Source organism: Argopecten irradians, chromosome 13 (genome assembly GCF_041381155.1).
Source record: "Argopecten irradians isolate NY chromosome 13, Ai_NY, whole genome shotgun sequence".
Taxonomy (NCBI): domain Eukaryota; kingdom Metazoa; phylum Mollusca; class Bivalvia; order Pectinida; family Pectinidae; genus Argopecten; species Argopecten irradians.
Genome location: NC_091146.1, coordinates 20,663,905 through 20,691,796, shown reverse-complemented (window position 1 = coordinate 20,691,796; position 27,892 = coordinate 20,663,905). Strand labels below are relative to the sequence as shown.

The following is a 27,892-nucleotide window of genomic DNA, read 5'->3' as shown; positions in this document are numbered from 1 at the left end:
GTACAAGTTTTTTCTCAGATGAAGGTCACAGCGACCTGTTGGGTACATAACAAACCATCTAACCTTTATTATATAATGTCGGTTGGCGGATACCAATTAGCATAATTTTTCTAATGCATTGATATGAAATAAAATATAAAGCCTGAACAAGATGATATCTTAAAAGGAAAACAAATTATCGATACCTCAATATATTTGTCTTGAGATGGCTTTTCGAGACAGCAGTCGTGCTCTACGCTAGGGGGATTAGTTGCTGGTACATCCGCTGCATATGTTTTACTGGTTGACCTCTTTTTGGTATTACCTTCATTACTGCAAAGACAAAATATACATTACATCTTTACATAAAATATACAGCCCACTGAGCACACCTGCTCCTGCAGTTTCAGTAGCTTCATGTGCTTGTAATTTTCATACTGACATAATGTCTTTTACTTAAATTAGTTTTAAAAAAGTTTGATGAAATAAAGATTATTTTTTTCATAATATTTACATTGCCACTGCACAGTACCTATATGTTGTACTAAATCCAATATGCGCACCACTGGATATGCTAGAACACCCATTAATGTTGCACACCAATACATGTCAAACTTATGACAGCCAATGCTTAATTGAATTTAAGTATAAAAAATAAAGTTTATAGCAGAAATAGAACTTCTTTAACTTCAATTAAAGTTTTGAATTAGATCATCTGACTTCAAGTTAGTAAAACGGTTGGACAGATTTGCAGTGTGTTTAATCAGTATAGTAACACACTTGTAAGCACTAAATTTCACGCACACAAATTCAATTACAGATTAGAAAATGAAACATGTACTAATCTTGCATTCTTCTATTTGAATTCACAAATTAAACATGTTTACATGATTACCAGTACATAAATTGTATTTAAGGAGTTCAAACCTGTCACTAGGTGCCGTTCTTTTCCGTGGACTACTTCCTGCCGCAATGTCTGGAAGTCAAGGCAAATTGAATGTAAACAGTCCCTTTAGATCACTTTACATACTATGACAGTAGTTTCAAATTGTCAAATTTTGTCAATGATGTGATCAAATTCAGACTTCACTAACTGGCAAATTATAAAATGTGTTTCTAATATAACTCAAGTTGAATTGTATTTTTGAGGACCATTTATGATTATGATAATAATAATATACCTTTGCTTTGTATACTCTATACTCTTTTATGGTGAAAACAGATCTGTTTTGCACCTGGGAAATGTTGACTAGTCAACATCGAAATATCACGTTCATTACTAATTCCTGCTTATTCAGCAAATTTAGCCGATGTGTGTAAACGCATTGCAACATTTAATTATGATTCTTTACAAACGCATGAATCTATACTTTGTAGAATTGATTTCAAGTTTAAAATTATTGTTTTGATCTAAATTGCTATTATATACAATTATGATACACATGTTTTATGTCAACATAAATTAATATTTTAGAGTCTCAGACCAAATGAGTGTACAATAGGAAATACAAAGTAAAAGTAAACCAATTTGCTTCTCTGACCCATCTCTAGTTAAATCTAATACGTGCATCGATTGACATCAAACTCAGTTAACAAAAAATGTGGGCACGTATGTTATATTTCAAAATTTAACATTTTAATATAATATAAGTTAAATGTAGTATCATATGATTTGTTTTCAATTACCGGTCAAACTTTTCACAATACCTTCTGTTTTGAAATACTTTGAGCGCACAACAGCAGAATATGTACCCTATAAGAAAAAAATGGCATTTGATATACTTCACTTGTGATACAAAATTAAAGTGCTTATCAAATCACGGGTTAAAACGTAACTTCACCGTGTTAATTTAGCTGAAACATATTGTCCAGGAAAAGATATCTCCTCGTTTATGACCTTATATTTTAATTGTCCGTTGAACAATGAAATATGGGGCAGTTTGCAACTGATAAAGTTGGTAACCTGACTGTAAAAAGGTAAACAGTTGACGATTCTCTAGGTGATTCAATTAATCGACTTTTGTTAATCTAATAATACTATATTTCGACATTGCGAAACTACTGATGGGCAATAACGTGAACGATTCAAAATTGTCCTGTCGTGCTATACCTCTAAGATTGTTTAAGTGTATTCATCAGCCTGCAATCCTAGTATTTATTTCAATTACACGGGATATTTATCAGGATCACACATACATGTACAATAGGAGAAACATTAATCTTGTACAAAATCATATCTGGCATAGATAAAAAATCGTTAATACCTCAATATCTTCGTCTTGAGAAGGCTTTTCGTCATAGAAATCGTGTTTTACGCTAGTGGGATTAGTAAGATTTATCTCCTCTGTAGATGATGTACTGGTAGAACTCTTTTTGTTATAACCTTCGTAACTGCAAAAGAAAAATTAATATGTATTTACATTTTGACATAAAATATACAGCCCACTGAGCACACCTGCTGCTGAAGTTTTATTAGCCGCATGCGTTTTTTCACATTGGCAGAATGTCTTTCACTTTTGAAATTTAAAAAGGTTTTGGGAATCCAGATATTATTTTTTTCAAAAGATTTACATTGCCACCGCACATAACTTATATGTTGCTAATGTATGATAATTCGCTCCATTGGCTATGATCATGCAATGTATATAAATGTAAAGCAATGTATGTTACACACCAATGGATGCCAACATATGACAACCAATACTTTATTGAACTGAAGTAAAAATAAAAGTGAATTTAACTGCAGAAATCGAGCTCCTTTAACTTCAATTAAAGTTTTAAAGTAGATCAACTGTGATTTGCAGTCTAATTGATTGATATATATACTTTTGTTTGCACCGAATTCTATGCGCACAAATTAATTACAGCTTTGGAAAAGAAACATGTACCAATCTTTAATATTTCCATTTAAATTTGCAAATCAAAAATGTTTACATGATTAACAGTACATAAATTACAATTAAAGAGTTCGAACCTGTCACTAGGTACAGTAACTGTTCTTTTTTGTGGAGTTCTTCTAGGCACAGTTTCTGGAGACCAGCCAAAAGTGGAAGGTATAGCCCCTAGCGTCAATTTGCGTAATCCTGAAAATATTTCGAAAACAATGTATTTAATATTTTCAAATAAATTATTGAAGGACTGCAATAAGAATGTCAAAAATCACTCTACATATCATGAGAGTAATGTCAATTAACATACTGTCTGATTGCAAAGCTTTGTTAATAACGTATTTGTTTATGACGTATTGCGACATTTGTCAACAGATTCTGTATCCAGGATGCCAGAATCAACCGAGGTAATAGTTGAATGCAAATTGAGACATTGCTTCATTACTTCTGGCTGTCTATGGAGAGAAACAGACATATGCATAAAAAACAACAAAATGTTGACACCAATATTTTGATCTTCTGTACAATAATAGAATATCATTGATTAAGATTATGATTCTTTACAAATGCATAAATCTATACTTTGTAGAGTTGATTTCAAGTTTAAAATTATTGTATTAATCTAGATTGCTATTATATACAATTATGATACACATGTTTTATGTCAACATAATTTAATATTTTAGAGTCTCAGACCAAATGAGTGTATAGGGAATACAGAGTAAAGGTATAGCAATTTGCTCCTTTGACCCATTTCTAGTTCAATGTAATACGTGCATCGATTGACCTCAAACTCAGTTAACAAAGAAAATGTGTGCACGTATGCTACATTTCAAAATTTAACATTTTAAATATAAGTTAAATGTATTGTCATATGTTTTTTTTTTCAATTACCGGTCAAACTTTTCACAATACCTTCTGTTTTGAAATACTTTGAGCGCACAACAGCAGAATATGTACCCTATAAGAAAAAAAGGCATTTGATATACTTCACTTGTGATACAAAATTAAAGAGCTTATCAAATCACGGGATAAAACGTAACTTCACCGTGTTAATTTAGCTGAAACATATTGTCCAGGAAAAGATATCTCCTCGTTTATGACCTTATATTTTAATTGTCCGTTGAACAATGAAATATGGGGCAGTTTGCAACTGATGAAGTTGGTAACCTGACTGTAAAAAGGTAAACAGTTGACGATCTTCTAGGTGATTCAATTAATCGACTTTTGTTAATCTAATAATAATTATATCTTTTAAACTACTGATGGGCAATGACGTAATGATTCAAAATTGCCTCGTCGTGCTATACCTCTAAGATTCTTTAAGTATATTCATCAGCCTGCAATCCTAGTATGTATTTCAATTACACGGAATATTTCTCAGGATCCCACATACATGTACAATAGGAGTAAAAAATAATCCTGTACAAAATCATATCTGCCATTGATAAAAAATCGTTAATACCTCAATATCTTCGTCTTGAGAAGGCTTTTCGTCACAGTAATTTTTTTTACGCTAGTGGGATTAGTTAGATTTATCTCCGCTGTAGATGATGTACTGGTAGAACTCTTTTTGTATAACTTTCATAACTGCAAAAAAAAAATAAATATGTATTTACATTTTGACATAAAATATACAGCCCACTGAGCACACCTGCTGCTGAAGTTTTTTATTAGCCGCGTGCGTTTGTAATTTTCACATTGGCAGAATGTCTTTCACGTTTGAAATTAGTTGTTAATGTATGATAGTTCGCACCATTGGCTATGACCATGTAATGTATATAAATGTAAAGCAATGTATGTTAAACATCAATGCATGCCAACATATGATAACCAATATTTTGTTGAATTGAAGTAAAAATAAAAGTGAAGTTTACTGCAGAAATCGAGCTCCTTTAACTTCAATTAAAGTTTTAAAGTAGATCAACTGTGATTTGCAGTCTAATTGATTAATATATATATACTTTTTGTTTGCACCGACTTCCATGCGCACAAATTAATTACAGCTTTGGAAAAGAATAATGTACCAATCTTTAATATTTCCATTTGAATTTGCAAATCAAACATGTTTACATGATTAATAGTACATAAATTACAATTAAAGAGTTCGAACCTGTCACTAGGTACAGTAACTGTTCTTTTTTGTGGAGTTCTTCTAGGCTCAGTTTCTGGAGACCAGCCAAAAGTGGAAGGTATAGCCCCTAGCGTCAATTTGCGTAATCCTGAAAATATTTCGAAAACAATGTATTTAATATTTTCAAATGAATTATTGAAGGACTGCAATAAGAATGTCAAAAATCACTCTACATATCATAAGAGTAATGTCAATTAACATACTGTCTGATTGCAAAGCTTTGTTAATAACGTTTTGTTTATGACGTATTGCGACATTTGTCAACAGATTCTGTATCCAGGATGCCAGAATCAACCGAGGTAATAGTTGAATGCAAATTGAGACATTGCTTCATCACTTCTGGCTGTCTATGGAGAGAAACAGACATATGCATAAAAAAAACAACAAAATGTTGACACCTATATTCTGATGTTCTGTTCAATAATAGAATATCATTGATTAAGATTATGATTCTTTACAAATGCATAAATCTATACTTTGTAGAGTTGATTTCAAGTTTAAAATTATTGTATTAATCTAGATTGCTATTATATACAATTATGATACACATGTTTTATGTCAACATAATTTAATATTTTAGAGTCTCAGACCAAATGAGTGTATAGGGAATATAGAGTAAAGGTATAGCAATTTGCTCCTCTGACCCATCTCTTGTCCAATGTAATACGTGCATCGATTGACCTCAAACTCAGTTAACAAAGAAAATGTGTGCACGTATGTTACACTTCAAAATTTAACATTTAAATATAATATAGGTTAAATGTAGTATCACATGATTTGTTTTCAATTACCAGTCAAACTTTTCACAATACCTTCTCTTTTGAAATACTTTGAGCGCACAACAGCAGAATATGTACCCTATAAGAAAAAAAGGCATTTGATATACTTCACTTGTGATACAGAATAAAAGTGCTTATCAAATCACGGGTTAAAACGTAACTTCACCGTGTTAATTTAGCTGAAACATATTGTCCAGGAAAAGATATCTCCTCGTTTATGACCTTATATTTTAATTGTCCGTTGAACAATGAAATATGGGGCAGTTTGCAACTGATGAAGTTGGTAACCTGACTGTAAAAAGGTAAACAGTTGACGATCTTCTAGGTGATTCAATTAATCGACTTTTGTTAATCTAATAATATTATATCTTTAAACTACTGATGGGCAATAACGTAATGATTCAAAATTGCCTCGTCGTGCAATACCTCTAAGATTCTTTAAGTATATTCATCAGCCTGCAATCTTAGTATGTATTTCAATTACACGGGATATTTTTCAGGATCCCACAAACATGTACAACAGGAGTAAAAAATAATCCTGTACAAAATCATATCTGGCATTGATAAAAAATCGTTAATACCTCAATATCTTCGTCTTGAGAAGGCTTTTCGTCACAGTAAATTTTTTTTACGCTAGTGGGATTAGTTAGATTTATCTCCGCTGTAGATGATGTACTGGTAGAACTCTTTTTGTTATTACCTTCGTAACTGCAAAAGAAAAATTAATATACATTTACATTTTGACATAAAATATACAGCCCACTGAGCACACCTGCTGCTGAAGTTTTATTAGCCGCTTGTGTTTTTTCACATTGGCAGAATGTCTTTCACTTTTGAAATTAGTTAAAAAGGTTTTGGGAATCCAGATATTATTTTTTTCAAAAGATTTACATTGCCACCGCACATAACTTATATGTTGATAATGTATGATAATTCGCTCCATTGGCTATGATCATGCAATGTATATAAATGTAAAGCAATGTATGTTACACACCAATGGATGCCAACATATGACAACCAATACTTTATTGAACTGAAGTAAAAATAAAAGTGAATTTAACTGCAGAAATCGAGCTCCTTTAACTTCAATTAAAGTTTTAAAGTAGATCAACTGTGATTTGCAGTCTAATTGATTGATATATATACTTTTGTTTGCACCGAATTCTATGCGCACAAATTAATTACAGCTTTGGAAAAGAAACATGTACCAATCTTTAATATTTCCATTTAAATTTGCAAATCAAAAATGTTTACATGATTAACAGTACATAAATTACAATTAAAGAGTTCGAACCTGTCACTAGGTACAGTAACTGTTCTTTTTTGTGGAGTTCTTCTAGGCACAGCTTCTGGAGACCAGCCAAAAGTGGAAGGTATAGCCCCTTTCGTCAATTTGCGTAATCCTGAAAACATTTTCGAAAACAATGCATTTAATATTTTCAAATGAATTATTGAAGGACTGCAATAAGAATGTCAAAAATCACTCTACATATCATGAGAGTAATGTCAATTAACATACTGTCTGATTGCAAAGCTTTATTAATAACGTTTTGTTTATGACGCATTGCGACATTTGTCAACAGATTCTGTATCCAGGATGCCAGAATCAACCGAGGTAATAGTTGAATGCAAATTGAGACATTGCTTCATCACTTCTGGCTGTCTATGGAGAGAAACAGACATATGCATAAAAAACAACAAAATGTTGACACCAAAATTCTGATGTTCTGTTCAATAATAGAATATCATTGATTAAGATTATGATTCTTTACAAATGCATAAATCTATACTTTGTAGAGTTGATTTCAAGTTTAAAATTATTGTATTAATCTAGATTGCTATTATATACAATTATGATACACATGTTTTATGTCAACATAAATTAATATTTTAGAGTCTCAGACCAAATGAGTGTATAGGGAATATAGAGTAAAGGTATAGCAATTTGCTCCTCTGACCCATCTCTTGTCCAATGTAATACGTGCATCGATTGACCTCAAACTCAGTTAACAAAGAAAATGTGTGCACGTATGTTACACTTCAAAATTTAACATTTAAATATAATATAGGTTAAATGTAGTATCACATGATTTGTTTTCAATTACCAGTCAAACTTTTCACAATACCTTCTCTTTTGAAATACTTTGAGCGCACAACAGCAGAATCTGTACCCTATAAGAAAAAAAGGCATTTGATATACTTCACTTGTGATACAGAATAAAAGTGCTTATCAAATCACGGGTTAAAACGTAACTTCACCGTGTTAATTTAGCTGAAACATATTGTCCAGGAAAAGATATCTCCTCGTTTATGACCTTATATTTTAATTGTCCGTTGAACAATGAAATATGGGGCAGTTTGCAACTGATGAAGTTGGTAACCTGACTGTAAAAAGGTAAACAGTTGACGATCTTCTAGGTGATTCAATTAATCGACTTTTGTTAATCTAATAATATTATATCTTTAAACTACTGATGGGCAATAACGTAATGATTCAAAATTGCCTCGTCGTGCAATACCTCTAAGATTCTTTAAGTATATTCATCAGCCTGCAATCTTAGTATGTATTTCAATTACACGGGATATTTTTCAGGATCCCACAAACATGTACAACAGGAGTAAAAAATAATCCTGTACAAAATCATATCTGGCATTGATAAAAAATCGTTAATACCTCAATATCTTCGTCTTGAGAAGGCTTTTCGTCACAGTAAATTTTTTTTACGCTAGTGGGATTAGTTAGATTTATCTCCGCTGTAGATGATGTACTGGTAGAACTCTTTTTGTTATTACCTTCGTAACTGCAAAAGAAAAATTAATATACATTTACATTTTGACATAAAATATACAGCCCACTGAGCACACCTGCTGCTGAAGTTTTATAGCCGCTTGTGTTTTTTCACATTGGCAGAATGTCTTTCACTTTTGAAATTAGTTTAAAAAGGTTTTGGGAATCCAGATATTATTTTTTTCAAAAGATTTACATTGCCACCGCACATAACTTATATGTTGATAATGTATGATAATTCGCTCCATTGGCTATGATCATGCAATGTATATAAATGTAAAGCAATGTATGTTACACACCAATGGATGCCAACATATGACAACCAATACTTTATTGAACTGAAGTAAAAATAAAAGTGAATTTAACTGCAGAAATCGAGCTCCTTTAACTTCAATTAAAGTTTTAAAGTAGATCAACTGTGATTTGCAGTCTAATTGATTGATATATATACTTTTGTTTGCACCGAATTCTATGCGCACAAATTAATTACAGCTTTGGAAAAGAAACATGTACCAATCTTTAATATTTCCATTTAAATTTGCAAATCAAAAATGTTTACATGATTAACAGTACATAAATTACAATTAAAGAGTTCGAACCTGTCACTAGGTACAGTAACTGTTCTTTTTTGTGGAGTTCTTCTAGGCACAGCTTCTGGAGACCAGCCAAAAGTGGAAGGTATAGCCCCTTTTGCGTCCTGAAACATTTTCGAAAACAATGCATTTAATATTTTTCAAATGAATTTATTGAAGGACTGCAATAAGAATGTCAAAAAATCACTCTTATCATGAGAGTAATGTCAATTAACATACTGTCTGATTGCAAAGCTTTATTAATAACGTTTTGTGTTTAAACGCATTGGCGACATTTTATTGTCAACAGATTCTGTATCCAGGATGCCAGAATCAATCGAGGTAATAGTTGAATGCAAATTGAGACATTGCTTCATCACTTCTGGCTGTTTATGGAGAGAAACAGACATATGCATAAAAAACAACAAAATGTTGACACCAAAATTCTGATGTTTCTGTTCAATAATAGAATATCATTGATTAAGATTATGATATCTTTACAAATGCATAAATCTAATACTTTGTAGAGTTTGATTTCAAGTTTAAAATTATTGTATTAATCTAGATTGCTATTATATACAATTATGATACACATGTTTTATGTCAACATAAATTAATATTTTAGAGTCTCAGACCAAATGAGTGTATAGGGAATATAGAGTAAAGGTATAGCAATTTGCTCCTTTGACCCATCTCTAGTTCAATGTAATACGTGCATCGATTGACCTCAAACTCTCAAACTCAGTTAACAAAGAAAATGTGTGCAGGTATGTTACACTTCAAAATTTAACATTTAAATATAAATATAGGTTAATGTAACCTCTAAGTAGTATCACATGATTTGTTTTCAATTACCAGTCAAACTTTCACAAGTACCTTCTCTTTTGAAATACTTTGAGCGCACAACAGCAGAATCTGTACCCTATAAGAAAAAAGGCATTTGATTATACTTCACTTGTGATACAGAATAAAAGTGCTTATCAATCACGGGTTAAAACGTAACTTCACACCGTGTTAATTTAGCTGAAAACATATTGTCAAGGAAAAGATATCTCCTCGTTTATGACCTTATAATTTTAATTGTCCGTTGAACAATGAAAATATGGGCAGTTTGCAACTGATGAAGTTGGTAACCTGACTGTAAAAAGGTAAACAGTTGACGATCTTTCTAGGTGATTCAATTAATCGACTTTTGTTAATCTAATAATATTATATCTTTAAACTACTGATGGGCAATAACGTAATGATTCAAAATTGACTCGTCGTGCAATACCTCTAAGATTCTTTAAGTATATTCATCAGCCTGCAATCTTAGTATGTATTTCAATTACACGGGATATTTTTCAGGATCCCACAAACATGTACAATAGGAGTAAAAAATAATCCTGTACAAAATCATATCTGGCATTGATAAAAAATCGTTAATACCTCAATATCTTCGTCTTGAGAAGGCTTTTCGTCACAGTAATTTTTTTTTTACGCTAGTGGGATTAGTTAGATTTATCTCCGCTGTAGATGATGTACTGGTAGAACTCTTTTTGTTATTACCTTCGTAACTGCAAAAGAAAAATTAATATACATTTACATTTTGACATAAAATATACAGCCCACTGAGCTCACCTGCTGCTGAAGTTTTATTAGCCGCTTGTGTTTTTTCACATTGGCAGAATGTCTTTCACTTTTGAAATTAGTTAAAAAGGTTTTGGGAATCCAGATATTATTTTTTTCAAAAGATTTACATTGCCACCGCACATAGCTTATATGTTGATAATGTATGATAATTCGCTCCATTGGCTATGATCATGCAATGTATATAAATGTAAAGCAATGTATGTTACACACCAATGGATGCCAACATAATGACAACCAATACTTTATTGAACTGAAGTAAAAATAAAAGTGAATTTAACTGCAGAAATCGAGCTCCTTTAACTTCAATTAAAGTTTTAAAGTAGATCAACTGTGATTTGCAGTCTAAATGATTGATATATATACTTTTGTTTGCACCGAATTCTATGCGCACAAATTAATTACAGCTTTGGAAAAGAAACATGTACCAATCTTTAATATTTCCATTTAAATTTGCAAATCAAAAATGTTTACATGATTAACAGTACATAAATTACAATTAAAGAGTTCGAACCTGTCACTAGGTACAGTAACTGTTCTTTTTTGTGGAGTTCTTCTAGGCACAGCTTCTGGAGACCAGCCAAAAGTGGAAGGTATAGCCCCTTTCGTCAATTTGCGTAATCCTGAAAACATTTTCGAAAACAATGCATTTAATATTTTCAAATGATGAATTATTGAAGGACTGCAATAAGAATGTCAAAAATCACTCTACATATCATGAGAGTAATGTCAATTAACATACTGTCTGATTGCAAAGCTTTGTTAATAACGTTTTGTTTATGACGCATTGCGACATTTGTCAACAGATTCTGTATCCAGGATGCCAGAATCAACCGAGGTAATAGTTGAATGCAAATTGAGACATTGCTTCATCACTTCTGGCTGTCTATGGAGAGAAACAGACATATGCATAAAAAACAACAAAATGTTGACACCAAAATTCTGATGTTCTGTTCAATAATAGAATATCATTGATTAAGATTATGATTCTTTACAAATGCATAAATCTATACTTTGTAGAGTTGATTTCAAGTTTAAAATTATTGTATTAATCTAGATTGCTATTATATACAATTATGATACACATGTTTTATGTCAACATAAATTAATATTTTAGAGTCTCAGACCAAATGAGTGTATAGGGAATATAGAGTAAAGGTATAGCAATTTGCTCCTCTGACCCATCTCTAGTTCAATGTAATACGTGCATCGATTGACCTCAAACTCAGTTAACAAAGAAAATGTGTGCACGTATGTTACACTTCAAAATTTAACATTTAAATATAATATAGGTTAAATGTAGTATCACATAGATTTGTTTTCAATTACCAGTCAAACTTTTCACAATACCTTCTCTTTTGAAATACTTTGAGCGCACAACAGTAGAATCTGTACCCTATAAGAAAAAAAGGCATTTGATATACTTCACTTGTGATACAGAATAAAAGTGCTTATCAAATCACGGGTTAAAACGTAACTTCACCGTGTTAATTTAGCTGAAACATATTGTCAAGGAAAAGATATCTCCTCGTTTATGACCTTATATTTTAATTGTCCGTTGAACAATGAAATATGGGGCAGTTTGCAACTGATGAAGTTGGTAACCTGACTGTAAAAAGGTAAACAGTTGACGATCTTCTAGGTGATTCAATTAATCGACTTTTGTTAATCTAATAATATTATATCTTTAAACTACTGATGGGCAATAACGTAATGATTCAAAATTGACTCGTCGTGCAATACCTCTAAGATTCTTTAAGTATATTCATCAGCCTGCAATCTTAGTATGTATTTCAATTACACGGGATATTTTTCAGGATCCCACAAACATGTACAACAGGAGTAAAAAATAATCCTGTACAAAATCATATCTGGCATTGATAAAAAAATCGTTAATACCTCAATATCTTCGTCTTGAGAAGGCTTTTCGTCACAGTAATTTTTTTTTACGCTAGTGGGATTAGTTAGATTTATCTCCGCTGTAGATGATGTACTGGTAGAACTCTTTTTGTTATAACCTTCGTAACTGCAAAAGAAAAATTAATATACATTTACATTTTGACATAAAATCTACAGCCCACTGAGCACACCTGCTGCTGAAGTTTTATTAGCCGCTTGCGTTTTTTCACATTGGCAGAATGTCTTTCACTTTTGAAATTAGTTAAAAAGGTTTTGGGAATCCAGATATTATTTTTTTCAAAAGATTTACATTGCCACCGCACATAGCTTATATGTTGATAATGTATGATAATTCGCTCCATTGGCTATGATCATGCAATGTATATAACTGTAAAGCAATGTATGTTACACACCAATGGATGCCAACATATGACAACCAATACTTTATTGAACTGAAGTAAAAATAAAAGTGAATTTAACTGCAGAAATCGAGCTCCTTTAACTTCAATTAAAGTTTTAAAGTAGATCAACTGTGATTTGCAGTCTAATTGATTGATATATATACTTTTGTTTGCACCGAATTCTATGCGCACAAATTAATTACAGCTTTGGAAAAGAAACATGTACCAATCTTTAATATTTCCATTTAAATTTGCAAATCAAAAATGTTTACATGATTAACAGTACATAAATTACAATTAAAGAGTTCGAACCTGTCACTAGGTACAGTAACTGTTCTTTTTTGTGGAGTTCTTCTAGGCACAGCTTCTGGAGACCAGCCAAAAGTGGAAGGTATAGCCCTTTTCGTCAATTTGCGTAATCCTGAAAACATTTTCGAAAACAATGCATTTAATATTTTCAAATGAATTATTGAAGGACTGCAATAAGAATGTCAAAAATCACTCTACATATCATGAGAGTAATGTCAATTAACATACTGTCTGATTGCAAAGCTTTATTAATAACGTTTTGTTTATGACGCATTGCGACATTTGTCAACAGATTCTGTATCCAGGATGCCAGAATCAACCGAGGTAATAGTTGAATGCAAATTGAGACACTGCTTCATTACTTCTGGCTGTCTATGGAGAGAAACAGACATATGCATAAAAAACAACAAAATGTTGACACCAAAATTCTGATGTTCTGTTCAATAATAGAATATCATTGATTAAGATTATGATTCTTTACAAATGCATAAATCTATACTTTGTAGAGTTGATTTCAAGTTTAAAATTATTGTATTAATCTAGATTGCTATTATATACAATTATGATACACATGTTTTATGTCAACATAAATTAATATTTTAGAGTCTCAGACCAAATGAGTGTATAGGGAATATAGAGTAAAGGTATAGCAATTTGCTCCTCTGACCCATCTCTTGTTCAATGTAATACGTGCATCGATTGACCTCAAACTCAGTTAACAAAGAAAATGTGTGCACGTATGTTACACTTCAAAATTTAACATCTAAATATAATATAGGTTAAATGTAGTATCACATGATTTGTTTTCAATTACCAGTCAAACTTTTCACAATACCTTCTCTTTTGAAATACTTTGAGCGCACAACAGCAGAATCTGTACCCTATAAGAAAAAAAGGCATTTGATATACTTCACTTGTGATACAAAATTAAAGTGCTTATCAAATCACGGGTTAAAACGTAACTTCACCGTGTTAATTTAGCTGAAACATATTGTCCAGGAAAAGATATCTCCTCGTTTATGACCTTATATTTTAATTGTCCGTTGAACAATGAAATATGGGGCAGTTTGCAACTGATGAAGTTGGTAACCTGACTGTAAAAAGGTAAACAGTTGACGATCTTCTAGGTGATTCAATTAATCGACTTTTGTTAATCTAATAATATTATATCTTTAAACTACTGATGGGCAATAAGGTAATGATTCAAAATTGCCTCGTCGTGCAATACCTCTAAGATTCTTTAAGTATATTCATCAGCCTGCAATCTTAGTATGTATTTCAATTACACGGGATATTTTTCAGGATCCCACAAACATGTACAACAGGAGTAAAAAATAATCCTGTACAAAATCATATCTGGCATTGATAAAAAAATCGTTAATACCTCAATATCTTCGTCTTGAGAAGGCTTTTCGTCACAGTAATTTTTTTTACGCTAGTGGGATTAGTTAGATTTATCTCCGCTGTAGATGATGTACTGGTAGAACTCTTTTTGTTATTACCTTCGTAACTGCAAAAGAAAAATTAATATACATTTACATTTTGACATAAAATATACAGCCCACTGAGCACACCTGCTGCTGAAGTTTTATTAGCCGCTTGTGTTTTTTCACATTGGCAGAATGTCTTTCACTTTTGAAATTAGTTAAAAAGGTTTTGGGAATCCAGATATTATTTTTTTCAAAAGATTTACATTGCCACCGCACATAACTTATATGTTGATAATGTATGATAATTCGCTCCATTGGCTATGATCATGCAATGTATATAACTGTAAAGCAATGTATGTTACACACCAATGGATGCCAACATATGACAACCAATACTTTATTGAACTGAAGTAAAAATAAAAGTGAATTTAACTGCAGAAATCGAGCTCCTTTAACTTCAATTAAAGTTTTAAAGTAGATCAACTGTGATTTGCAGTTTAATTGATTGATATATATACTTTTGTTTGCACCGAATTCTATGCGCACAAATTAATTACAGCTTTGGAAAAGAAACATGTACCAATCTTTAATATTTCCATTTTAATTTGCAAATCAAAAATGTTTACATGATTAACAGTACATAAATTACAATTAAAGAGTTCGAACCTGTCACTAGGTACAGTAACTGTTCTTTTTTGTGGAGTTCTTCTAGGCACAGCTTCTGGAGACCAGCCAAAAGTGGAAGGTATAGCCCCTTTCGTCAATTTGCGTAATCCTGAAAACATTTTCGAAAACAATGCATTAATATTTTCAAATGAATTATTGAAGGACTGCAATAAGAATGTCAAAAATCACTCTACATATCATGAGAGTAATGTCAATTAACATACTGTCTGATTGCAAAGCTTTATTAATAACGTTTTGTTTATGACGCATTGCGACATTTGTCAACAGATTCTGTATCCAGGATGCCAGAATCAACCGAGGTAATAGTTGAATGCAAATTGAGACATTGCTTCATCACTTCTGGCTGTCTATGGAGAGAAACAGACATATGCATAAAAAACAACAAAATGTTGACACCAAAATTCTGATGTTCTGTTCAATAATAGAATATCATTGATTAAGATTATGATTCTTTACAAATGCATAAATCTATACTTTGTAGAGTTGATTTCAAGTTTAAAATTATTGTATTAATCTAGATTGCTATTATATACAATTATGATACACATGTTTTATGTCAACATAAATTAATATTTTAGAGTCTCAGACCAAATGAGTGTATAGGGAATATAGAGTAAAGGTATAGCAATTTGCTCCTTTGACCCATCTCTTGTTCAATGTAATACGTGCATCGATTGACCTCAAACTCAGTTAACAAAGAAAATGTGTGCACGTATGTTACACTTCAAAATTTAACATTTAAATATAATATAGGTTAAATGTAGTATCACATGATTTGTTTTCAATTACCAGTCAAACTTTTCACAATACCTTCTCTTTTGAAATACTTTGAGCGCACAACAGCAGAATCTGTACCCTATAAGAAAAAAAGGCATTTGATATACTTCACTTGTGATACAGAATAAAAGTGCTTATCAAATCACGGGTTAAAACGTAACTTCACCGTGTTAATTTAGCTGAAACATATTGTCAAGGAAAAGATATCTCCTCGTTTATGACCTTATATTTTAATTGTCCGTTGAACAATGAAATATGGGGCAGTTTGCAACTGATGAAGTTGGTAACCTGACTGTAAAAAGGTAAACAGTTGACGATCTTCTAGGTGATTCAATTAATCGACTTTTGTTAATCTAATAATATTATATCTTTAAACTACTGATGGGCAATAAGGTAATGATTCAAAATTGACTCGTCGTGCAATACCTCTAAGATTCTTTAAGTATATTCATCAGCCTGCAATCTTAGTATGTATTTCAATTACACGGGATATTTTTCAGGATCCCACAAACATGTACAACAGGAGTAAAAAATAATCTTGTACAAAATCATATCTGGCATTGATAAAAAATCGTTAATACCTCAATATCTTCGTCTTGAGAAGGCTTTTCGTCACAGTAAATTTTTTTTTACGCTAGTGGGATTAGTTAGATTTATCTCCGCTGTAGATGATGTACTGGTAGAACTCTTTTTGTTATTACCTTCGTAACTGCAAAAGAAAAATTAATATACATTTACATTTTGACATAAAATATACAGCCCACTGAGCACACCTGCTGCTGAAGTTTTATTAGCCGCTTGTGTTTTTTCACATTGGCAGAATGTCTTTCACTTTTGAAATTAGTTAAAAAGGTTTTGGGAATCCAGATATTATTTTTTTCAAAAGATTTACATTGCCACCGCACATAACTTATATGTTGATAATGTATGATAATTCGCTCCATTGGCTATGATCATGCAATGTATATAAATGTAAAGCAATGTATGTTACACACCAATGGATGCCAACATATGACAACCAATACTTTATTGAACTGGAGTAAAAATAAAAGTGAATTTAACTGCAGAAATCGAGCTCCTTTAACTTCAATTAAAGTTTTAAAGTAGATCAACTGTGATTTGCAGTCTAATTGATTGATATATATACTTTTGTTTGCACCGAATTCTATGCGCACAAATTAATTACAGCTTTGGAAAAGAAACATGTACCAATCTTTAATATTTCCATTTAAATTTGCAATCAAAAATGTTTACATGATTAACAGTACATAAATTACAATTAAAGAGTTCGAACCTGTCACTAGGTACAGTAACTGTTCTTTTTTGTGGAGTTCTTCTAGGCACAGCTTCTGGAGACCAGCCAAAAGTGGAAGGTATAGCCCCTTTCGTCAATTTGCGTAATCCTGAAAACATTTTCGAAAACAATGCATTTAATATTTTCAAATGAATTATTGAAGGACTGCAATAAGAATGTCAAATAATCACTCTACATATCATGAGAGTAATGTCAATTAACATACTGTCTGATTGCAAAGCTTTATTAATAACGTTTTGTTTATGACGCATTGCGACATTTGTCAACAGATTCTGTATCCAGGATGCCAGAATCAACCGAGGTAATAGTTGAATGCAAATTGAGACATTGCTTCATCACTTCTGGCTGTCTATGGAGAGAAACAGACATATGCATAAAAAACAACAAAATGTTGACACCAAAATTCTGATGTTCTGTTCAATAATAGAATATCATTGATTAAGATTATGATTCTTTACAAATGCATAAATCTATACTTTGTAGAGTTGATTTCAAGTTTAAAATTATTGTATTAATCTAGATTGCTATTATATACAATTATGATACACATGTTTTATGTCAACATAAATTAATATTTTAGAGTCTCAGACCAAATGAGTGTATAGGGAATATAGAGTAAAGGTATAGCAATTTGCTCCTTTGACCCATCTCTAGTTCAATGTAATACGTGCATCGATTGACCTCAAACTCAGTTAACAAAGAAAATGTGTGCACGTATGTTACACTTCAAAATTTAACATTTAAATATAATATAGGTTAAATGTAGTATCACATGATTTGTTTTCAATTACCAGTCAAACTTTTCACAATACCTTCTCTTTTGAAATACTTTGAGCGCACAACAGCAGAATCTGTACCCTATAAGACAAAAAGGCATTTGATATACTTCACTTGTGATACAGAATAAAAGTGCTTATCAAATCACGGGTTAAAAACGTAACTTCACCGTGTTAATTTAGCTGAAACATATTGTCAAGGAAAAGATATCTCCTCGTTTATGACCTTATATTTTAATTGTCCGTTGAACAATGAAATATGGGGCAGTTTGCAACTGATAAAGTTGGTAACCTGACTGTAAAAAGGTAAACAGTTGACGATCTTCTAGGTGATTCAATTAATCGACTTTTGTTAATTAATAATATTATATCTTTAAACTACTGATGGGCAATAACGTAATGATTCAAAATTGACTCGTCGTGCAATACCTCTAAGATTCTTTAAGTATATTCATCAGCCTGCAATCTTAGTATGTATTTCAATTACACGGGATATTTTTCAGGATCCCACAAACATGTACAATAGGAGTAAAAAATAATCTTGTACAAAATCATATCTGGCATTGATAAAAAATCGTTTAATACCTCAATATCTTCGTCTTGAGAAGGCTTTTCGTCACAGTAAATTTTTTTTACGCTAGTGGGATTAGTTAGATTTATCTCCGCTGTAGATGATGCACTGGTAGAACTCTTTTTGTTATTACCTTCGTAACTGCAAAAGAAAAATTAATATACATTTACATTTTGACATAAAATATACAGCCCTCTGAGCACACCTGCTGCTGAAGTTTTATTAGCCGCTTGTGTTTTTTCACATTGGCAGAATGTCTTTCACTTTTGAAATTAGTTAAAAAGGTTTTGGGAATCCAGATATTATTTTTTTCAAAAGATTTACATTGCCACCGCACATAACTTATATGTTGATAATGTATGATAATTCGCTCCATTGGCTATGATCATGCAATGTATATAAATGTAAAGCAATGTATGTTACACACCAATGGATGCCAACATATGACAACCAATACTTTATTGAACTGAAGTAAAAATAAAAGTGAATTTAACTGCAGAAATCGAGCTCCTTTAACTTCAATTAAAGTTTTAAAGTAGATCAACTGTGATTTGCAGTCTAATTGATTGATATATATACTTTTGTTTGCACCGAATTCTATGCGCACAAATTAATTAATTACAGCTTTGGAAAAGAAACATGTACCAATCTTTAATATTTCCATTTAAATTTGCAAATCAAAAATGTTTACATGATTAACAGTACATAAATTACAATTAAAGAGTTCGAACCTGTCACTAGGTACAGTAACTGTTCTTTTTTGTGGAGTTCTTCTAGGCACAGCTTCTGGAGACCAGCCAAAAGTGGAAGGTATAGCCCCTTTCGTCAATTTGCGTAATCCTGAAAACATTTTCGAAAACAATGCATTTAATATTTTCAAATGAATTATTGAAGGACTGCAATAAGAATGTCAAAAATCACTCTACATATCATGAGAGTAATGTCAATTAACATACTGTCTGATTGCAAAGCTTTATTAATAACGTTTTGTTTATGACGCATTGCGACATTTGTCAACAGATTCTGTATCCAGGATGCCAGAATCAACCGAGGTAATAGTTGAATGCAAATTGAGACATTGCTTCATCACTTCTGGCTGTCTATGGAGAGAAACAGACATATGCATAAAAAACAACAAAATGTTGACACCAAAATTCTGATGTTCTGTTCAATAATAGAATATCATTGATTAAGATTATGATTCTTTACAAATGCATAAATCTATACTTTGTAGAGTTGATTTCAAGTTTAAAATTATTGTATTAATCTAGATTGCTATTATATACAATTATGATACACATGTTTTATGTCAACATAAATTAATATTTTAGAGTCTCAGACCAAATGAGTGTATAGGGAATATAGAGTAAAGGTATAGCAATTTGCTCCTTTGACCCATTTCTAGTTCAATGTAATACGTGCATCGATTGACCTCAAACTCAGTTAACAAAGAAAATGTGTGCACGTATGTTACACTTCAAAATTTAACATTTTAATATAATATAAGTTACATGTATTGTCATATGTTTTTTTTCAATTACCAGTCAAACTTTTCACAATACCTTCTGTTTTGAAATACTTTGAGCGCACAACAGCAGAATCTGTACCCTATAAGAAAAAAAGGCATTTGATATACTTCACTTGTGATACAGAATAAAAGTGCTTATCAAATCACGGGTTAAAACGTAACTTCACCGTGTTAATTTAGCTGAAACATATTGTCCAGGAAAAGATATCTCCTCGTTTATGACCTTATATTTTAATTGTCCGTTGAACAATGAAATATGGGGCAGTTTGCAACTGATGAAGTTGGTAACCTGACTGTAAAAAGGTAAACAGTTGACGATCTTCTAGGTGATTCAATTAGTCGACTTTTGTTAACCCAACAATATTATATCTCAACATTGCGAAACTTCTGATTCAAAATTCTCTCGTCGTACTATACCTCTAAGATTGTTTAAGTGTATTCATTAGCCTGCAATCCTAGTATGTATTTCAATTACATTTCTCAGGATCACTCATACATGTACATGTACAGTGTACATGTGTACATGTACATTAAAGTTACATGTGCCGTAACTGGTTAAAATTTGGACATGTTAATTTTTCTTCAGTTATCTATTTAAAACCATAAGTTTTAATGAATAAAGCTGTAGATGGAAATATACCTTCAGAAATCACTTTACAATTACTAAAAATACTGTAAAAATGTGCAATGAAATTGTGGACACCAAGATGGCTTCATGGTCTGACCGTATGTACTCATTTCATTACACTGAAGATGTTGATATAATGATTTTTGGCAGTACTGCCAAAAATCATTTTCAGTCCATTTTGTACTTTTTAAAATTAAAACCTATACATTGAAAGTATTGTAATTCTCAAAATGTTGGTAACTTTTGGAGTTGAATAACATATTAAAAGCTCTTCTTGATTCGTGACTATGAACAATACGGCACATATAACTTTAGGTAGGTGGTTAACACGTCGGTAATATATAAGCCACTGTATATGTGTGTGTTGGTTTAATGATAATGAACTTAATATCTTCCTTTCGGACGAAAAAAAATGTAAAGTGAAGAAAACTCAACGATACATTTGTTGAACTTTTCTCCATGTCAGAACGGCTCTTCAGAATATATTATTTCGAATAAACCAATCTGAAGAGCCGCCCTGATACGGCAAAAAACGTTCAAAGAATGTATCTTTGAGTTATCTTTATGTTGGTTTATATAGTATATCTAGATATTTGACATACGAGTTACCAGAGTGTTTTATGCCCTTTTGGGTCACCTAATTGATACACAATAATTTAGAAATAGACCCAAATAATACCAGATGCATCTGTAGTGTAGACAAGGACGTAGATAATATCACTTACAAATCCTTGAGATAGGGATACAAGATAAGGGTATATCTTAAAAAATCCAATAACGTTATATGTACGATGAAGAAAATCTTTAGATGGGCTTCATTAGACACGACGTTTCTCGTCGTGCTGTATAGTAGTATTCCTAACCTTGAAATCCATGTCTTCATCACGCCTGATTTTGATATCTTTGTTTACGTTTTCTGCAGCGTCCGGAGCGTCCATGTTGGTTGGTGAGGACGTTGACTTTCGTGGATAGAGGCTATGCAAACCTGAACTAGATGACGACTCCTTTCCCTCTGTCGTCTTTCGTTTTTTGGATGCAGACAGACCTATAATAAACCAAGCAAGTAAATGAAAAACTAGTTTCTCCTAGAAACAAATCCATGTTATACAATGAATGAGCTAGAGCTACAATTTGGCGGGAAAAGGGCAACATTACAGAGTTGCCATTTAGCCAGCTTATCAAATAGTATCTCTAGTTCATGCATTTTTAAATGCGCATGGAACTGATCAAAAGCTCTCGATACGCCTGGCAAAGGCAGTTGTAAGTAACCGTTTATGTTTATATAACGTACTTTTCAATTTATATAGTCACGAGTTTCTTAACTGTAAATAAAAAATCTAATTCCATTAATTGTAAGCTGGATGCAAAGTTTCATTAAACATCTACGCTTAAGCAAAGTTGACTAAAATTAATATGTTTACAGAGACCAATAATAAATCAATGTAAAAAGCAATAACTCAGTAACTTATTAGCTCATATTTTTTAAATATTTTTTTTTATTTCTATTCTAGTAACCGTGTTCCCAAGGAAAAGTTATAACATTGCGCTTAACGAAAGACGTACGACGAGTCAGACTATTGCAAAAGATCACAATGCGTACGACCTATGGCCAAGTGTCCTAAATAACCTTGGTCATATTCAGAAAAAAAACTAATGAATTACAAAATACAAGCTTATAAGACACAAGATGTATCCCTATCCATCATATCATCATGTGAAAGAGTATCTTTCTCTCACATCTTGACGTTTTATTACAATTTTACAATTATTTGAGAAATAACTACAAACAAAACCGTAACTGCAAATAAACTATCCACACATGAAAACTGAGTGATGCTTTTAAAGCAAATCCCATTTTTTGCAGTATTATAGTAAAACCAGCATATTTTCTTAAAATAACATTTAAGAAAATAGTAATGTTGTTCACGCAGTAACGTCACGAGGTTGTTTTGCATAGGTAGCCATGTAATACAGCCTCATTGTATAAACAAGTATTTCACTCGCAGTTATGTGAAAAACAAGGTTTATGTACTGGTATGTAAAGCATTATCTTCAGTTTGACCTTCCTCACCTTCAGTTTCCTTCTTTTCCACATAAGTAGCAAGACTTGGATTAACTTTCCTCAATTGTTTCGTGAAGAATTCATAGTTCAACACTGATATTTTTTCATATTTTTCACGTATGTGAAACAGTTCTGACACATTTGTAATTTCTTCTAACTCTTGAACTGATAGTGGGCAACGTCTAAATAGTTCTTTTAATTTGTTGAAGTCTTCTGTCGAAAGTTCGTCATTGACATTCAATGCAAGTTCATTATGAGCAAGTCTATCATCTTCATTTTCTGTCGTTCCACGATAAGCTGCCATTTGGAACAAGCTGATTTTTTTTCTAAAACGAAATATGTAAATTTTAGTAAATACAACATCTACAAAATACCTTTTTTTAATTATCACAACATTCATCCTCGTTACCCCAGGGGTTGCTATCAATGCCATCACATCTATCGCATAATATGCCATAGATGAGCAGACATATTATGATTGAGAGACAGATGTAATGAGTGGGAGACAGATATTATTGGTGGGAGACCGATGTTTTAATGGGAGACAGATGTTATGAGTGAGTGACAGGTTTTATGAATGGGAGAAAGATGTATGAGTGTCAGACAGATGTCATGAGTGTGAGACAGATATTATAAATGGGAGGCAGATGCATGAGTGAGAGACATATGTTATGAGTGGGATACAGATGTTATGAGTGGGAGACAGACATTATGAGTGGGAGACAGATATTATGAGTGGGAGACAGACATTATGAGTGGGAGACAGACATTATGAGTGGAAGACAGATATTATGAGTGGAAGACAGATATTATGAGTGGGAGACAGACATTATGAGTGGGAGACAGATATTATGAATTGGGATAGATGTTGATGAACTAGTTTTAAAACATCTGTAATTTTATCTAGGTCTTGAACTGATAATGGACAACGTCTTTATATAGTCCTTTTAATTTGTTGAAGTCTTTTGTCTCAAGTTCTTCATTGAGATACAATGCAAGTTCATTTTAAGCAAGTCTATCATCTTCATTTTTGTCGTTCGACGATTAGCTGCCATTTGAAACAAGCTGATTTTTTTCTAAAAAAACAACCTCTATTTAATTATCACAACATTTATCCTCGATACCCCAGAGGAGACAGATGTTATGAATGGAAGGGAGATACTATGAATGAGAGACAGTTATTTTGAATGGGAGACAGATATTATTAGTGGGAGACAGAAATTATGAGTGCGAGAAAGATATAATAAGGGGGTACATATGTTTTGAGTGAGAGGCAGATATTACGAGTGGGAGACAGATGTTGTGAGTAGGAGATAGTTATTATGAGTGGGAGACAGTTATTTTGAATGGGAGACAGATAATATTAGTGGGAGACAGATATCATGAGTGGGATATAGATGTTATGGGTGGGAGACAGATATTATGAGGGGGTACATATGTTTTGAGTAGGAGACAGATACTATTGGTGGAAGACAGATATTATGGGTGGGAGAATGATGTTATGAGGGGGTATATATGTTTTGAGTGGGAGACAGATATTATTGGTGGGAGACAGAAATTATGAGTGGGAGAAAGATATCATGAGAGGGTATATATGTGGGAGAGACAGACATGTTATGTGTTGGAGACCGATATTATGAGTGGGATATAGATGTTATGGATGAGAGACAGATATTATGAGTGGGAGACAGATGTTATGAGTGGAAAACAGATATTATGAGTGGGAGACAGATGTTATGTGTGGGAGACAGATATTATGAGTGGGAGACAGATGTTATGAGTGGGGGACAGTTGTTATGAGTGGGAGACAGTTGTTATGAGTGGGAGACAGTTGTGATGAGTGGGAGACAGTTGTTATGAGTGGGAGACAGATGTTATGAGTGGGAGACAGATGTTATGAGTGGGAGACAGTTGTTATGAGTGGGAGACAGTTGTTATGAGTGGGAGACAGTTGTTATGAGTGGGAGACAGATGTTATGAGTGGGAGACAGATGTTATGAGTGGGAGACAGTTGTTATGAGTGAGAGACAGTTGTGATGATTGGGAGACAGTTGTTATGAGTGGGAGACAGATGTTATGGGTGGGAGACCGATGTTATGGGTGTTGGGAGATGTTATACAATATACAGCGTATTGAATAGTATTATGGTTGCCACTTACCTAATCTGTTGCCCTTGTCAAATCGGTTAGATTTAGACGTAGATCTATTGCAAAAATATTCACTGTTTGTAGAGATCTCAGGTTCAATTTATATACACAGGTAGCTGTAGACAACTTTACATAAGTAACTGTTAAAACCTTTCTTCTGTATAGGTTAAAACACTGGAGGAATGCAGATAGTGGGAACTCCAATGACGTACTGCGTTAAAAATAGAATATCCATGTCGCATTATCACAATACAATCGAATAGGTTGTATTACTGCCATTATAGGTAACTCGATAGGAAACCGTGACGAAATATTCTAAAGTACAGACATTAGACGATAATAACGCATATCTATACACATACCTAAACTGAACGGTACTGGGAGACGGGATTCTCAAATATCAAGTATGGTTGGGCTAATTTTCCAATATTAATATTGTCGGTTAGGCTCTGGTATACTAATACCTTCATCACGAAGTCACGAAAAGGCTAGATTTAAGGCTGGATGTGTGAAAATTCACTGAAGGAATATTGAAATATTCTTAAAATTGATCAACATGAATATGTATTCTAATTAAGATATTTTAAATGGATTAAAGTGTTGTATTTATCTTTACATACCTCGGTTTATCGATAGTATTATTTCATCTACTGTTATTGTTTAGTCGGTTGTCCATGACAACTTACCGGAAGCCAAAGTACAGTTGTTCCATCAACTGGTATATGCAGACGTATAAGTTTTATTTTCATATTTTATTTTTTTGCTTGTCTATTTTCTGTTTGAAACGGAGATGAATAGTTTAAATGTAAATATAAGCATTGGTTTAATATTTTTGACATGTATAGATGTGTAACATACATTAGGTAATCTAGCATATAATAAAGCTAACCCACTGGATATGCTAGAACACACAATGTATGTTACACACCAATACATGTAAAAATATGACGATCAATGCTTAACCTATACGAACATGCATTAATCCTGTACATAACTAGTGACTTCTAGATCTGCTTTCGACGAATTGGATACTGATTTCTCGCACCTCGGACAGGGAAATCTCACATGATATCCGGTGCTAGATTTTGCTATCTCGTCCGATCTGTCTGGTACCTTTACGCGAATTTTGGCGGAATTTTACGCCATCCATGTAACAGTCCGTGCATGTGACGTCAAACTCTTGAACCGGTGACGTCACAAGCGTCAGATAGTCAATATTATTAGAAATATGTGCATTCAGTGATTTACCATGCATTGTTTGGTTGTTGTTTTTAATTATAAAACAGTATGTACCGATTGATCATCGTTTGTCCGATCTCGTTCACTTACAGGTAACAGATTTTATTATCTCGATTACTCTGATTCGGACTGCATGTACCAGCTACCAGACATGCTGAGTCTCTTCAGTGGATAGGCAATGAGGCAAACAAGCACGCACAATGATAATCATTGGGAACCGGTGAAAGTAATATGTGACACTAGTAGTAACCATCTGACATTTTGTTTATGCTATACATATACATAGGAAATAAACAATGAATTTGCTCATTTTCAAAAGTTTTTAAAACTGTTAATGATATTAACAGAAACACAGGCTTAGCTTTGGTTACATTTGTTAAGCTCTCTCATCTCTCAAACATAAGAATGGGTTATGTTAGGAAATTTTAAAGTTAGGAAACTGTGACTTGTCCAACCTAGATATTCTGTCAACTTTAAATTATTTTTTCTTCTTATAAATCGTCATTAGTCAATGTTCTATTTAAGGAAATTATAATACACCAGGAGTTGGAATTCTCACTCAAGATAGCTACTCGCTACCGGTCCTCAGTAAAGCGTACGCAAGGGAGGTAACTGAGGCGGGAACCAGTCTATCAGCGGTTTTGAGTTCGAAAAATAGCATATGCACCGATGATGTTTTGTGAACCTAATGAGGGTATAACAATAATTCTCTCTTTTATATTTCTATATATTTTTGGTTTTGCTGTTGTTGTTTTTATTTTGATAAGAGATCAAATACCTGATTACGAATTATAATTTGTTGTTTTTGCTGCGTCAAGCCAAATATGAAAATAATGCTAAAAAATTGCCATTATTGAGCTTAAAATCCGTTTTTTTTCATTTCCTGCGAAAACAACACACTAAATATATTGGATTATTCGGTCCTGATGTGTATTTGTTGTTCTATTGTGGTCATTTTGATACCTTATTTGTCTACTTCGGTTGAAAAATGTCAATGATATGACTATTTTTCATTTTTAGTGAAATTCGAGATGGCGGCCATCTTGATGACGTCATAACAGGAAGTTCATCCCAACTTATGCAATGTTAACATTTTGATTTGTGACTCTGATGGTTAGTGCAAATGATATGTCATATAAATATACCTAACCTGGTATAAGTGTAGACAGGTGAAACATACGTGTACGTCATGTATGCATGTGTGTGCTCTGTGAGTAGTTATTCGTAAGTCGTCGCGCATGAGGTCACACCTGTCATGTACAGGTGTTGATATGTGTGTATGTACCTGTAGGTGTTTGAGTGACAGTTGACGGACGGACTCTGACTAACCACGTGCATTTCCCATCATCCCATC

General features: G+C 32.6%; 3 protein-coding genes and 1 long non-coding RNA gene across 4 annotated transcripts; all 4 read right to left on the bottom strand.

The window, feature by feature from the left end:
- Nucleotides 1-110: 110 nt before the first annotated feature.
- LOC138305679 (uncharacterized) lies at nucleotides 111-25,718 on the bottom strand. Its single transcript, XM_069245968.1, has 9 exons — nucleotides 25,312-25,718; nucleotides 23,162-23,478; nucleotides 21,954-22,135; nucleotides 3,783-3,828; nucleotides 2,954-3,062; nucleotides 2,244-2,370; nucleotides 1,687-1,732; nucleotides 907-955; nucleotides 111-312 (listed from the first exon to the last, which is right to left on the bottom strand). Exons 2-9 carry the CDS (start codon nucleotides 23,454-23,456, stop codon nucleotides 111-113), a joined length of 1,056 nt encoding a protein of 351 aa, XP_069102069.1. The 5' UTR covers nucleotides 23,457-23,478; nucleotides 25,312-25,718.
- Nucleotides 5,009-9,274, bottom strand: LOC138306530 (uncharacterized). The gene is made up of 5 exons (XM_069246983.1): nucleotides 9,168-9,274; nucleotides 8,455-8,581; nucleotides 7,907-7,952; nucleotides 5,814-5,859; nucleotides 5,009-5,089 (listed from the first exon to the last, which is right to left on the bottom strand). The coding sequence occupies exons 1-5, from the start codon at nucleotides 9,272-9,274 to the stop codon at nucleotides 5,029-5,031; spliced, it is 387 nt and encodes a 128-aa protein (XP_069103084.1). The 3' UTR covers nucleotides 5,009-5,028.
- LOC138306757 (uncharacterized) lies at nucleotides 10,374-14,153 on the bottom strand. The gene is made up of 5 exons (XM_069247228.1): nucleotides 13,382-14,153; nucleotides 12,669-12,795; nucleotides 12,120-12,165; nucleotides 11,284-11,392; nucleotides 10,374-10,696 (listed from the first exon to the last, which is right to left on the bottom strand). The coding sequence occupies exons 1-5, from the start codon at nucleotides 13,498-13,500 to the stop codon at nucleotides 10,600-10,602; spliced, it is 498 nt and encodes a 165-aa protein (XP_069103329.1). The 5' UTR covers nucleotides 13,501-14,153; the 3' UTR covers nucleotides 10,374-10,599.
- On the bottom strand, nucleotides 19,687-21,918 carry LOC138306758 (uncharacterized). Its single transcript, XR_011205909.1, has 3 exons — nucleotides 21,816-21,918; nucleotides 20,497-20,542; nucleotides 19,687-19,774 (listed from the first exon to the last, which is right to left on the bottom strand). It is a non-coding gene; the product is annotated as an uncharacterized lncRNA (long non-coding RNA).
- Nucleotides 25,719-27,892: the final 2,174 nt, after the last annotated feature.

Bases quoted from the DNA above. Each gene is read 5' to 3' on its own strand.
- LOC138305679 (XM_069245968.1), bottom strand. From the start codon at position 23,456: ATGGCAGCTTATCGTGGAACGACAGAAAATGAAGATGATAGACTTGCT. The intron at 2,371-2,953 runs GTTCGAACTCTT...TTTCTTTTGCAG, and splicing joins GTTACTGTACCTAGTGACAG to TTACGAAGGTTATAACAAAA. The intron at 313-906 runs GTTTGAACTCCT...TTGTCTTTGCAG, and splicing joins AGAACGGCACCTAGTGACAG to TAATGAAGGTAATACCAAAA.
- LOC138306530 (XM_069246983.1), bottom strand. From the start codon at position 9,274: ATGTTTCAGGACGCAAAAGGGGCTATACCTTCCACTTTTGGCTGGTCT. The intron at 8,582-9,167 runs GTTCGAACTCTT...TTTCTTTTGCAG, and splicing joins GTTACTGTACCTAGTGACAG to TTACGAAGGTAATAACAAAA. The intron at 7,953-8,454 runs GTATTAACGATT...TTTTTCTTATAG, and splicing joins CTCAAGACGAAGATATTGAG to GGTACAGATTCTGCTGTTGT.
- LOC138306757 (XM_069247228.1), bottom strand. From the start codon at position 13,500: ATGTTTTCAGGATTACGCAAATTGACGAAAAGGGCTATACCTTCCACT. The intron at 12,796-13,381 runs GTTCGAACTCTT...TTTCTTTTGCAG, and splicing joins GTTACTGTACCTAGTGACAG to TTACGAAGGTTATAACAAAA. The intron at 12,166-12,668 runs GTATTAACGATT...TTTTTCTTATAG, and splicing joins CTCAAGACGAAGATATTGAG to GGTACAGATTCTACTGTTGT.